The 12,488-nt window shown below is 41.3% G+C and overlaps 1 protein-coding gene across 1 annotated transcript in view; it reads left to right on the plus strand.

Moving 5' to 3' along the window:
* The first annotated feature begins 1,045 nt into the window (after positions 1–1,045).
* Malt1 (MALT1 paracaspase) overlaps positions 1,046–12,488 on the plus strand; it is a 44,025-nt gene continuing 32,582 nt past the window's right edge. The window contains exons 1-3 of the mRNA XM_005356204.2: positions 1,046–1,412; positions 6,929–7,095; positions 10,669–10,790. Of these exons, the coding sequence (XP_005356261.1) occupies positions 1,186–1,412; positions 6,929–7,095; positions 10,669–10,790 (516 nt within the window). The 5' untranslated portion in view covers positions 1,046–1,185. The remainder of the gene's footprint in view (positions 1,413–6,928; positions 7,096–10,668; positions 10,791–12,488) is intronic.

Raw genomic sequence — 12,488 nt, forward strand, 5'->3', positions numbered from 1 at the left:
CCTGCTGCTTCGTCTAGAATCTAGGCGGTGTTCATATTCCAAGCAGTTACCCTGCATGATCTAAATCATCTATGATCTAGACTCATGAGCTAGGGTCTAGATTATCCAGGGGAACCGTTTGGAATATGAACACTGTGACAGTTTGATCTGAAGGACACCACACCATTACTGCTAAAATCCATTTGCAGGATCTAATAAGTTAAAATAGACAGGAAGTATTTGGGATTTGCTTGCTTGCTTTTGGGGAGCTGAGGATGGCTCCAGAGCTTTAGACATGCCAGACCAGAGTCTTACCACCGAACTGCACGATTGAATCCCTCAGTCTTAAAATAAAAAGACTCGAAACGAGTTGGGTCAATTCCCTTCCGAGTATCTAAATCTCCAGTTCCACTACTTTCCTCTGACAACATCATCCGCTAGCAGAGGAAGCGTCTGCTGAGGTTGCCCAATGTGGGGAGCTGGCGGCCTCTTGGCGAACACCGCACATACGCAAGCCCCGGGGTCCTCCGAGAGCAGACGCGCGCGTGGGGGCGCCGCCAGGAAGCGCGTGCTACCCTCTCCGGCGTGAGGTAAGCATCCTCCCACGGTCCCGGGAAGCTCCTACGCCGCAGGCTTCCTAGCTGTGGCAATGCCTCCACCGCTGCTTCCTCCAACTGCTCTATCCACCCATCCCTTCCTGCTCCGCAGACTCAGAAGCCGCCCGGGAAGGGCGGCCGCAAGCCCCGCCCACATCCCGCCCTGTGCCAAGAGGGGGAGGCAAGCCGGTGGCACGCCCGCAGCCAGACCCCGCCCCCTTCCCCGCCCCCTCACCGCAGGTGGGACTGTAGCCACTCGTGAACCGGCCCCAATCTAGGGCCCGCCCCCAAGCCCAGCTCTCCCTACAATTGGAGAGGCCGTCCGCACATAGCAAAGAGGCCCCACCCAAACTCCGCCCACACACGCGCAGCCCGGCCCCGCCCCCTAGGCCCGCCCCCCTCTTCGGCCGGCGCGCCCCTGGGCTTCTCAGGGGAACCTGTCGCGCGGGCCGGGAGCAGTACTTCTTCCTGTGAGGGCCTCACTGTGCGGCGGACTTCTCCTTCCGCTCCTGCGACTCGCGGGACGGCGAGGAGCAAGCGGAAGGTGCCCACGGGCGCCGAGGCCCGAAGTGACCGGCTGGAGCTGGGCAGCGGGGCCACCGGCGTAGCCATGTCGCTGTGGGGGCAGCCGCTGCAGGCCTCGCTGCCCCCGGCTGTGCACCCTCCTCCGACCGCGCCCTCGGGGCCTCCGAGCGCCCCTCCAGCCGGCGCAACCCTCAACCGCCTGCCGGAGCCGCTGCTGCGGAGGCTCAGTGAGAGCTTGGACCGCGCGCCCGAGGGCCGGGGCTGGAGGCAGCTGGCGGAGCTGGCGGGCAGTCGGGGACGCCTCAGGCTCAGGTGAGCGGGGACGCGCGACCCTCGGGTAGAGGAGTGTGCCCCGGGGCAGGGAGTCGCGCGAGACCGACAGGGACCCTGGGATCTGGAAGGAACTGGCACTTAGGGCCAGATGGCACCTTCACACCGACCTTCCTCCCCTGAAGCTGGAGAGCGCTGGCTGGAAATGAACCCGCGCTGTCTTAAGAGGAGGAAAGCTTATCCGCAGGGTTGTAATCCGGTGTAATCTTTAAAAAAGCAAAAGGGAGGGATGTGGACACCGCCCTCGGACCCCAAAAGGGCGATCCCGAGGGACCTGGGCGGGTGGAGGAGCGAGGCGTGCAGGGGTTCCTGGAGGCTGGGTAGAGAGAGACAGAAGGAGGGGAAAGACGGGACCAAATTCCCCATCGGCTTCAGTCCAGCGAGCTGACCAAACTTTGTCCTGACTTCACCACGTACATTAGACTCTTGAGAAATTAAACTGCTTTCCTGCTGAGAAAAGGGACCGCTGACATATGCCTTGGCCCCACAGTCAGTGTTTCTCAACGTTTTGGATCTCAAGATGACGTGTTGAAGACTACAGATAGGTTTTGTGGGGGTTCTGTATCTTCTGCAGGTGTATACGAATATTTATCATTTGAAAATAAAACCAATAACCCTTAAAATATTGATCTTAAAAGTAATTCTTACACAGTCGCAGAAACAATGTCAGGGTTTTTTTTTTTTTTCTTCAGAAAAAGTTTATCCAAAACCAAATAGAGCATTGGTTAACATTTTTAAACTCTGTTGCTTTGGTTTGTTTGGTTTTTGTTTTTCAAAACAAGATCTTGCTATGTGTCCTTGGATATCTCTGTCCTGCTTCAGTCTCCCTAACGCTGGGATTCCAAGCTGGCACCGTCATATTCATCTTGAAGTCTTTTTCCTATCTTGGTTTTTGCGACAGGATCTCACTGTAGCCTGAGGTGTCCTGGAACACCGTGTCAACCACTCTAGTCCGGATCTTGTAGCCTTCATTCTTCCTGCATCAAAATGCTGAATGCTCTGGACGTCTTTACAGTGCCGTAGTTTAATTGTAGAGTTGGATTCTTTTCTGTATTTGATTCATTTCGTTGAGCATCGTATCAGAACTCTAGAAACTTGTGTATACACCTTGAAAAATAAATAGAAAATGGTGACTTAGTACTAGTAAGAAAAAAAGTGTTTTAACCTTATGGGTCACCTGAAGGTGGACTCAGGAGCTGCACTAGGGGTTCCCACATGAACTGTGAACCTTATACCCCTGTCAAGATTTCAACCTGCCTTTTAACTCCTCCAGTTTCTTGTCAAATAACTAAACTTAAATTTTTACTGAAATTATTTGTGTGCATCTTTATAAGCTCAGGAGCAGGAGTCATTTCTCATACATAGAACTCTTAGACAAATACTTCTTAAATCAAGAAGGGAGTCTTCACTCAAAGTTATATTGATTGAGTGCTTCTTTTTAGCTGGAAGTTCTGATAGACTGGTTTTTGGGAACATTCACAGTAACATGTGAAATGCTGGGTTGGATGTAAATAGTATCCTTTATTGAACACATAGTGTGTTATAGTGTCCTGCTTACATGCATTATCCACCTTAACCTTCACAACAACCCTGAGCTTCAGAGTTTAGGACTGAGGCAGAGTACTGTTGGTATGAGATTATTGCTCAAGTAGAAGAGGCCCATGTTGCCTGATTTTTAAAAAAATCAGAAAATGGCAAACTAAGCTGGTGCCACATACTTATAATCCTAGCACTTGGGAGGCAGAGGCAGGAGGATCAAGGAGTTCAAGACCAGGCACATGAGACCCTGTGTCAGAGAAGAAGTCAGACAAACAACAGACTAGCAAAGCTGAGCAAAGGACTTAGTTCTGTTCTAGGGAAAAAACATACTGGTGTTGGGTATCCAAAAAGATAGAAAATGTTATTCAAACTTCATAAATTTCCCAACTTCTAGACTTACATGATACAAGAAATTGTTTTCTTTGAGGGCAGATCTGCATGGTATTATGGTGTTAACTGTGAATCCAGTTAAGGAAGGTGCTAGGCTTCCTGGAGAGAGCCTATATGGTGATGGAGGAAGACACAAGAGTCAGTGTACTAAGCTACTAAACTATAAAAGGAGTGGGTTCTTGATTCTGGGTATTGAGTTTCCCTTCCCACGTCTTCAGGAAGATATTGCTAAGTAAACTGCAGAATGGTATTAATCATTGTTTGGGGGAATTTAGGGAAACGTTTGAATTACAAGGAGTTATTAATATAGAGAGAAGGCCAGTTACTGTCCACTTTTAGGATCTTAGAATTTGAGGTAGATTTCATGAGTCTTTCAAGATAGTGTTTAGATAGCTCCGTGTAGGTTAGTTGGGGAAGGGAGGGTTGGAGAATCTGGTAGTAAACTCACACTGATTGACATTAGAATTGGTTGCTATTAAAAGTTAGTACTGAAAGCCAGGCACATCTTTAATCCCAGCACTCAGGAAGCAGAGGCATGTGATCAGTGTTGAGTTCTGGGGCAGCCAGTGCTACATAATCAGACGCTGTCTCACAAACAGCAACAAAAATTAGCGCTGAAAACTTGAAACTGGCAAGTCTGAACCAAAGGGATAGGTAGTTACAGCTGGAGATGCTTACTGTGTTTAAGACCTTTTTAAACATTCTTTTCAAGTGACTTCATGCTGGTGGTAGAAGAGTGTCTGGTAATAAGAGGTGGTAAAGACATTGTCCTCTGGTTGCAGAGAGTCTGGCCCAGAATGTATGACAAGTCGTGGGGAAACGTGAAGTGCTTTCCCCAGTCACTGAATTCACAACCCTAATCTCAGAATATTGTCTTTTCTACTTATTTTTCTTCTTTCTTTTTTTGCTGTTTTAGTTTGTTTGAGGTGAAGTCTTACTACATAGACCAGGCTGACCTTAAACTTATCATGATCCTCCTGCCTCTGCTTTCTGAGTGCCACCGTTCTCACTCGACCTGTTGTCACACTTCCCTTTCACTCCTTACATTTTTAATTAAGCGACATTATTAAGAATTTAATAATATAAATCCCAGGGAGGGTCCATTCAGAGCTACCTCCAGAGATGAGGAATATCAGAAACGTTTTCAGGTGATTATTGATGATTTAGTTTGAATCTTTGCTTGTAGTCTAGTTTGCTCTAACCAGAGACATGTAGAAATGCCCTGCATTGAAACCCTGATTGTGTTCAAACTGATCTAACATCATACATTTAAGTGAGGATCTCAGAGAGAGCTTCCTCTGCCTCTCAGGTGTCGGAATCAAAGGTATGCACCACCATGCTTGACTAAAATCAGATGTCTTTGCTGCCAGTTGAGACAGTCTTAGAGTGTCCGCATATGTTGATTGGTGATGAGCGGAACAGCTGACCTCCAAGGATTGGCAGAACTTTCAGAAGGCTTTAAAGTATCTGAAGCAGAGCTCTTGAAAGTAGGATTGTGAAACATGAGCCAAGGGAGAACATCTGTTGCCACTAGTCTGCAGCGTGAAGATGCTCTTTAGCTGCAGAAATCTTACCCTCAAGCAGATCATGATAAAAAAAAAAAAAACATGTATTTAAAAGATTAATGCAAATGTCCCTTATCTGTCTATTCAGTCTGAATTCTGAAGTGCGCTAGAAGTCAAGCTTTTACCTCTAAATGCTTTTCTACCTAATCTGATGTTATCCTTCACCGACGGTTTTAAATAGTCAAGCTGATTACAACTATTAAGTATATCTGCTTTCCCCAGATGCGTGTGTAGACTGCTATAGCTGTCTCCTCTGAAATGACTAGTAGGCATCTTAAATGTAACATATGCAAAACTTAGTGTGTACCCTCCAGTAAACCTCTTGCTCTTAGTTCTCTGTATCTGAGTGACTACTACATCTCCCCAGTTGACCAGAAAATCCAGTCACTCCAGACTTCACTTGTATACACATCATCTTTGTCAGTAAATCCTGACTGCTATGTATTCAGTATATATTTAGAATCCAGCATCCACTGCCACACTAGGCTAAGCCTACATATCTCACCCAGTTTTTTCTAGTAGTTGCTTGAGTTCTCCTTTATTTCCCATTCCAACCTGTTCGAAACACAACAGTAAGAATGCTTCTTTCAAAATATTGGTTAACAAGTTGGGGTTGTAGCCAATTCTATAGGACCTAAAAATTTTTTAAAAGCAAAATTTCGGCTGCTTCAGTGATAAAGAAGTTCTTTTATTTCTAAATTTAAGTTTTTAGAAACCACATCAAAACACTCTTACAAGAACATAACTAAAACAGGAAAAATAAAAGTTGGCTAAGTGTACATATCACCTTAGCCAAAAGCCAATGAGTACCCATGCAGAAAAGCAGTAAAGCAAAAGATATACAAAATCTTACTTCTAGTTTTATACCTTGTTTTGGAACAGAAATATCTAACCTCAGTTTGATCTTTGTTAAGAAGGAAAACTCTGGCCATTGAACTTTTTTTTATATCAGTTAGAACATTCCTTGTTTATATCTGATGTAATTTCAAGTTTCAGTGCCTGGCAAACTTCTGAATCATGAAACGTGTATTTTGTATACTGCACTCATGTATTTATGAATCTCCTATTCATGTGAAAACTTAGTAACTTATTTCTAATACATGATCTTTGACAAGGCTTCTTATGACTTTTCCAGTTGCTAACTTTATAACATTGATTATCCTATCCAGTATCATTTTTGAGGCATTAGCTTCTCTGTTCTTAATACTTCTCACACTGTTTATATCTGATCATGCTATGATTTACAGTATCTTGGCCTCATGGGATGAGAAGCACATTCCTCTCAAATGAGAGCAGCATCTTGCCAGCTGGGTAGTCCCTTCATTTTGAGTCATATTCGACTTCATCTTTTGAAAAAGTTAAGGGAGCTGTAATTATGTTACCTGAGCATATTCATGCTTAAGATTCAGCTGGAAGTTTATCAGAAATGCTGTCTAAAATAATCAAAGAATGTTGAATACAGTAGTCATTATCATCTATAGCTTTTCGAACCTTTTGTGTCTTGACTACAACTGTTAGCCATAGAGTATTTGATACACAAATAAAAATAGTTGTATTAAAAAAAAAGAACCACAAAGAAGAAAGAATGAAAAGAAAAAGGAAGGAAGAGTGCAGAGGCCTGGTGCAGTACCCTAACACTCCGCAGCTGGGAGGAGACAGGTAGCTCTCTAAATTCAAGATCAGCTGATCCTTATAGGAAGTTCCAGGCCAGCCAGAGCTACATAGTAAGACTCTGTTTTAGTAAATAAATAAATAAAGTGAAGACATTTTCTAGTCTCTTCCTTGCTTTCAATTTTAGGATAAAAGTTTGATTAGCCTCAAAGCTAAATTTCTCTCACACTCTTTAAAAGTAATTATAGGAGCTAAGGGGGAGAAGAGGAAGGAATGCTGGAGGAGGGAAAGGAGGATGGAGGGGCTTAGTTTTCATCATGTAATTAGTTTCCTGCCACCTATAATGGTCCAGCTACATATTGGGCATATCATGAATTAAATCTGTTGTTTCAGTTGCCTAGACCTGGAGCAGTGTTCTCTTAAGGTACTGGAGCCAGAAGGAAGCCCAAGCTTGTGTTTACTGAAACTAATGGGTGAAAAAGGATGTACAGTCACAGAATTGAACGACTTCCTACAGGCTTTGGAGCACACTGAGGTTCTTCAGCTTCTCAACCCCCCAGGTAGATGGTTTTTGTTTTGTTTTTTTCCTTTAGGAACGTTCCTCAAAAATTCATGGAGTCAAATTTAGAGAAAAGCACATCTTTTAACCAGGTAAATTGTGTTCAGTTTTTTAGAACATATAAATGCATAGAGCATCATTTGCCCCCCCCACGTTGAGACCAAAGGAAAGCATCAAAAGTGTTGGATTATAGTTCAAGAAGCAAGCTATATAAGACATTTTAAGCAATTATTTTAAAAATTTGATATAACCACATATTTAATATTAGAGAATTATGCAATAATATTATCGTTCAGTACAAGACTCCCCTATTGTAGAAAGATGCATGCTAAAGTATTTACATGTAAGGTTTCTATAGCATACACTGAAATACACAGAAACACAAATACACAAAGATAAAAATGAAATACAAAATTAAAAACAAAAAAAAATAGGAAACAGGCTGGAGAGAGAGCTACTTCAAAAAATAGAAAACAGTTTGTCCATGTAGTTGCAGATGAAGTTGATCAACCACAGTGATATCAGAGAGGAAGGACCTTTCATCAAGTTGCTTGATTGGGCCAGGTATGGTAGTCCATGTCTGTATTCCCAGTACTGTAGAGACTAAAAGGAAGACCAAGAGTTCCAGGCCAGCCTAGACTACATAGTGAGATTCTGTTTCAGATAAACAAACATTGCTGGTGGCAGCAGCTGTGCAAGCCTCCTTTCCAGGATTCCATTTGGCCATATGTTCCATTAGAAGCGAATAATCCAGTCAAGCATGGAAAGACTATAAACGTTAGACTTGATGCTCTCTATTTTACACAATTTTGGTGTATTAAGTAATGTTTCCTTGTATAGCCAAACTGGTTATTATGTATTTTTAAATTATTTATGTATATGTGCACATGTCTATATAAGTTTGTTCACCACATGCATACAGGTGCTTCGAGGCCAGAGGGCATAGGATCCCCTGGAGCTGAAGTTATAGGTAGTTTGTGAACTGCTTGATGGTGAGTGCTGGTCACTGAACCTGTATCCTCTGTAAGAGCACTAAATACTCTTAACCACTGAGCCATCCCTTCAGCTTCTCTGATATAGTTTGAATATGAAAAATTAGGAATATAAGATATAGTGGTAAATTGCCAATTACACCTACCAGAAACCCAAACTCAAAATTGATGAGGGTAAATTATTATTTCTACCTGAAACACCCAGAAGTGGAAAAGACTTCCTAAGAGACAGAGAAGAACCCTAAGTGTCATGTTTTTTTTCTTTCTTGGCATTGACTTCCTTCTAAAACTGACACTCACCTAGCCCAGGATGTCTGCTAGGTGTTCTTAAGCGCATTTATCTTTGTCCCAGAATGCTAAGCAAAAAGGCAGGTTTATTCTAATTAACTAGTTTTGCTCGCTTGCTTGTTCCTAATACTTTCATTGTAGCCAAGGATGTGGAATGTGTTGATATGCCTGGCTTAAAGCCAAGAATGAAGTTAGGCTGAGTCAGCTTTCCAGGAACCACGTGGATCACCAAACAAAAATAGACTTGCTGGATAAGAAAAAGAGGCAGGCCACCTGGAGATGTAACCAGGCTGCTGACTACAAATACAAAGGGTCCTAGACTCTCATCTTTCCTCTTATACGCTTGCATACCTTCTTTTGAGGTGTACAGTATTGAATGGTTGGCTTCAACTGGAGCCTATGGGCTAGGAGCAATGAACTGCTAATGCAGATGCCACATGCTGTTATTGCCCATCTCTAAAGGAGCATTTAAAATTTTTTTATATATTCAGTACTTCAATTAACAGGTACTCAAAAGTTGTAAGAATTGAAATCTACTAGCTTAATGCACTGTGCTATCTACTAATTTCTCATGCTTTATAGAACACCAAAGCCTCTGAAAATCTAAGCCTTTCTGAGAAATAAATATAACTTTTGAATCTTATTCTCCTTTTTAGTAATATAATCACTCTGACTGTAGGTTGCATGCAGCGAGTGGGGTGTTCTCTGCCTCAGAGAGTTACAGGAATCACATGGAATGGAAGCCCATGCCTGTAATTCATCATTCAGAAGGCTGAAGTAAGAGGAGCACCATGAGTTTAAGGTTAACCTGGACTACGTAGTTAGTCCAGGCAAGCTTTAGCTACAGAGTAATTCTATTTATTAGACAGACAAAAAATAATTATAGAACTATCTTTTATGTTTTAATAACAAATTTGAGAATAAGACTATCATAAGAAAAAGATAAGCTCTGACAAAAATCAGTTTAATTTGTGACTTTACTTGGAATTAGTCATTGAACACTTCTTGTATTCCATTATCTTCACAGTTTCAGGCATTAAGTATATGGATTCAGAGATGAACAAGGCAATCATTTCTGCCTATTAAAAAGGTCTTTGAATTATAAACCAGATGTAGTAGCGTACATCTTTAATCTGAGAACTTGGAAGGTAGAGATAGATTCCTAAGTTCAAAGCCAGCCTGGTTCTAGGACAGCTGGAACTACATAGTAAGATCCTGTCTCAAAAACAAAACAGTCTCTGTGTGTGTGTGTATAAGTTTATCTGATCGCCTACTTTCCTTTTTAATACATTAATAAATCTTACTGAAGATGTAGAATGTGCTGGTATTTTCTCTGTTTTGTACTTAATGCCATTTTACATAAAACTTAAGTTCCTATTCTAGAGAAAGCCATGTTTTTCTCTGACAGTCCTTGCAGAGAGGTATGATTAGGGTAAGATGTTCTTAGAAGATGCTATGGCATCTTACCAGACCTTTAAGGTCCAAATGCAAGAAGGAAAAACTAGATGCATTTTGATTCAAGGAAGAACTTTAGTCTAATTTTGCCATATCCCATTCAATTGTTATGGAACTGTAGCCAGATATAGGTTTCCCCCATGACTTAGCTTGTCTTGGATTCTTTGTCATTTTAGCAGTGGCAGCTACAGGTCCCATCTCATGGAGTAGGCCTTAAAGCCAATCAAAATTGGTTGGTTACTCCGATAACATTTGTGCCACTATTGCACCATTATATCTTGCAGGCAGATCATTGATGTACATTGCACCATTTGCAGCTGGGAGATGTTGAAGATTTTCTTTCTTCTTTGCTATATTCAGAGTCCTTTCCAGTACTATGAACACTAGTCAGTAGGGGTGATGCTTCTAGCTATGCACCACCTCAACTTCACAGAAAAAACTAACTCACACACTACTTACTTAAAAGTGCTGACCATATGAACATTTACGACCAGGTATTGAGCTGGCATTGAGAACTGCACTACAATGTCTGTCTAGCAGGTGTCTTAAAGGTTGCATCCTGATCTCAGAAATGTTAGAGTTTGGGGGAAAAGTATTCCTAATTAGAGAAATGAGGCAATTAATTTCCCTTCCTAACCATGGAGAAATAGAGTATATCAAAGTCTTTTGCAGATTTTTTCTTATGGTTTTACAAAGTTTTCAGCTAAAGAATACATACCGATAGAGAAGGAGAAGTAAATATATGATTTATGATAAAGATGAATATTTCTTTGTTGTTTTGTATATATAAGCAAGGAAAATCTTCTTTGTGACTTTACTTTTTTGTTTGTTTGTTTTAGGATTAAAGATCACTGTAAACCCAGAATCAAAGGCAGTTTTGGCTGGACAGTTTGTAAAACTGTGTTGCCGGGCAACTGGACATCCCTTTGTACAATATCAATGGTTCAAAATGAATAAGGAGGTAATTTTAAAATGTCTTTTAATTCTACTTAGGTTTATTGCTTAGTTGATTGGAGGCAAGATCTTATTCTGTAACACAAGCTGCCTTGGAACTCACTGTGGAACCCAGACTGGTCTTGAATTTGTGGTATACTGCTGCCTTGCTTCCTGAGTGCTGGGATTAGAGTGTGAGCCATCAAAACCTGACTATTTCACTAATGTGGGTGGGTAAAGCCACTCCCAGAAGGCGTAATGTTATTAAATGAAAACATGGAAAAAAGCTATGTTGCCTCTAGGGGAGATTGGAAGATCATGGGTTTCCATATAGCTTTTTCATGCATCCTTCATTTTGGTTAGGCCTCACACCACCCCTCAATTTCCCCATCCCTTACCCCTCTTTGTGCTTTCTTGGTAGTGATTATTCCCTGTGGCCCCTTGACTTTGTTTATTCTTCTCGTAAATCCAAAGTATTCCTTCTGGTACCCTCTGTAGAACTGGCTTGATGGTCATAAATTCCTTTTTATCTTGTTTTTATTGTAAAAATTTTTATCTTTTGTAATTTTAATCAATAGTTATGTTGGGTATAATAGTCTGGGTTGGCAGTCAAGGTCTTTTAGCACTTCGAATACATTTTTCCAGGTACTTCTGGCAATAAAAATTTTTATTGAACAATCCTAGGTATTATTCTGATGGGCCTACCTTTATAAGTGACTGACCTTTCTGTCTTTCAGCTTTTAATACCCTTTCTTTATTCTCTGCTTTTAGTATTTTAACTATAATTATGTCATGGGGATTTTCTTTCCTGGTCATCTCTATTTGGTATTTTATCTGCCTTTTGTGCCTGAATGTGCAGTTCATTCTTTAGATTTGGAAACTTTTTTTTCTGTTATTTTATTGAAAATAATCTCCATGTCTTTGGTGTGGCATTCTCCTTTTTCAGTGCTCATATCTCTAAGGCTGTGTCTTCTCAAAGTTCTCCAGTGTTCCACACTTTTTTAAAAAAAAAATTATTATTCACCTTTACTAAGCAATCCAAGTTTTTCATCTCTGACACTGTTGTCCACATGATCCATTATATTGCTTAAGCTTTCTGCTGAGGTTTTTATTTGGCTTATTGATTTTTTATTTTCAGCATGATTTCAGTTTGGGTTTTCTTCAGCAAGTCTACCCTGACTTCCTCATTTCCCTCAGCTTTTTGCTTTTATTCTTCTGAAATATTTTTATATCTTCTCTGAGTTGTTTGAACATAATTAAAATCTTTTGAATTCTACTTGTTTGAACATAATTATAATCTTTTAAATTCTATATCTGGTCGTTCTTCCAAGTCATTCTTACAAGATTAGTAACTTTAGGAGGTGACATATTGTCATGATTTTTGTATGTATGTTACTTTTGTTTCTGCCCTGGGACTTGTGCATCTGAAATAGTTTGTTGATTGAATTTTCTTTTCAAGACACATTTCTTCTTGCAGTGGAGGTTTATACAGTGTTTAGGAGAGGCTATTGTAAATTGTAAGAGGGTTAAATTGAAGGCTGTAGGAAAAGGGTCTACCTAATGGTACAAGGAAACATGTTCTCAGAGCAGCAGGATGGCCTGTGTGAGGGAAGGAATGGGCCTAGCTAGAGACACAAAGACATGAGGCCCTAGAGTAATCAGGCAGCCTGGCAGTGAAGAGAAGTCAGATTCTGGAGGAGTTGGATGTGATGTCAGACTAATGGCA

The sequence above is a fragment of the Microtus ochrogaster genome, chromosome 18 (genome assembly GCF_000317375.1).
Source record: "Microtus ochrogaster isolate Prairie Vole_2 chromosome 18, MicOch1.0, whole genome shotgun sequence".
NCBI lineage: Eukaryota > Metazoa > Chordata > Mammalia > Rodentia > Cricetidae > Microtus > Microtus ochrogaster.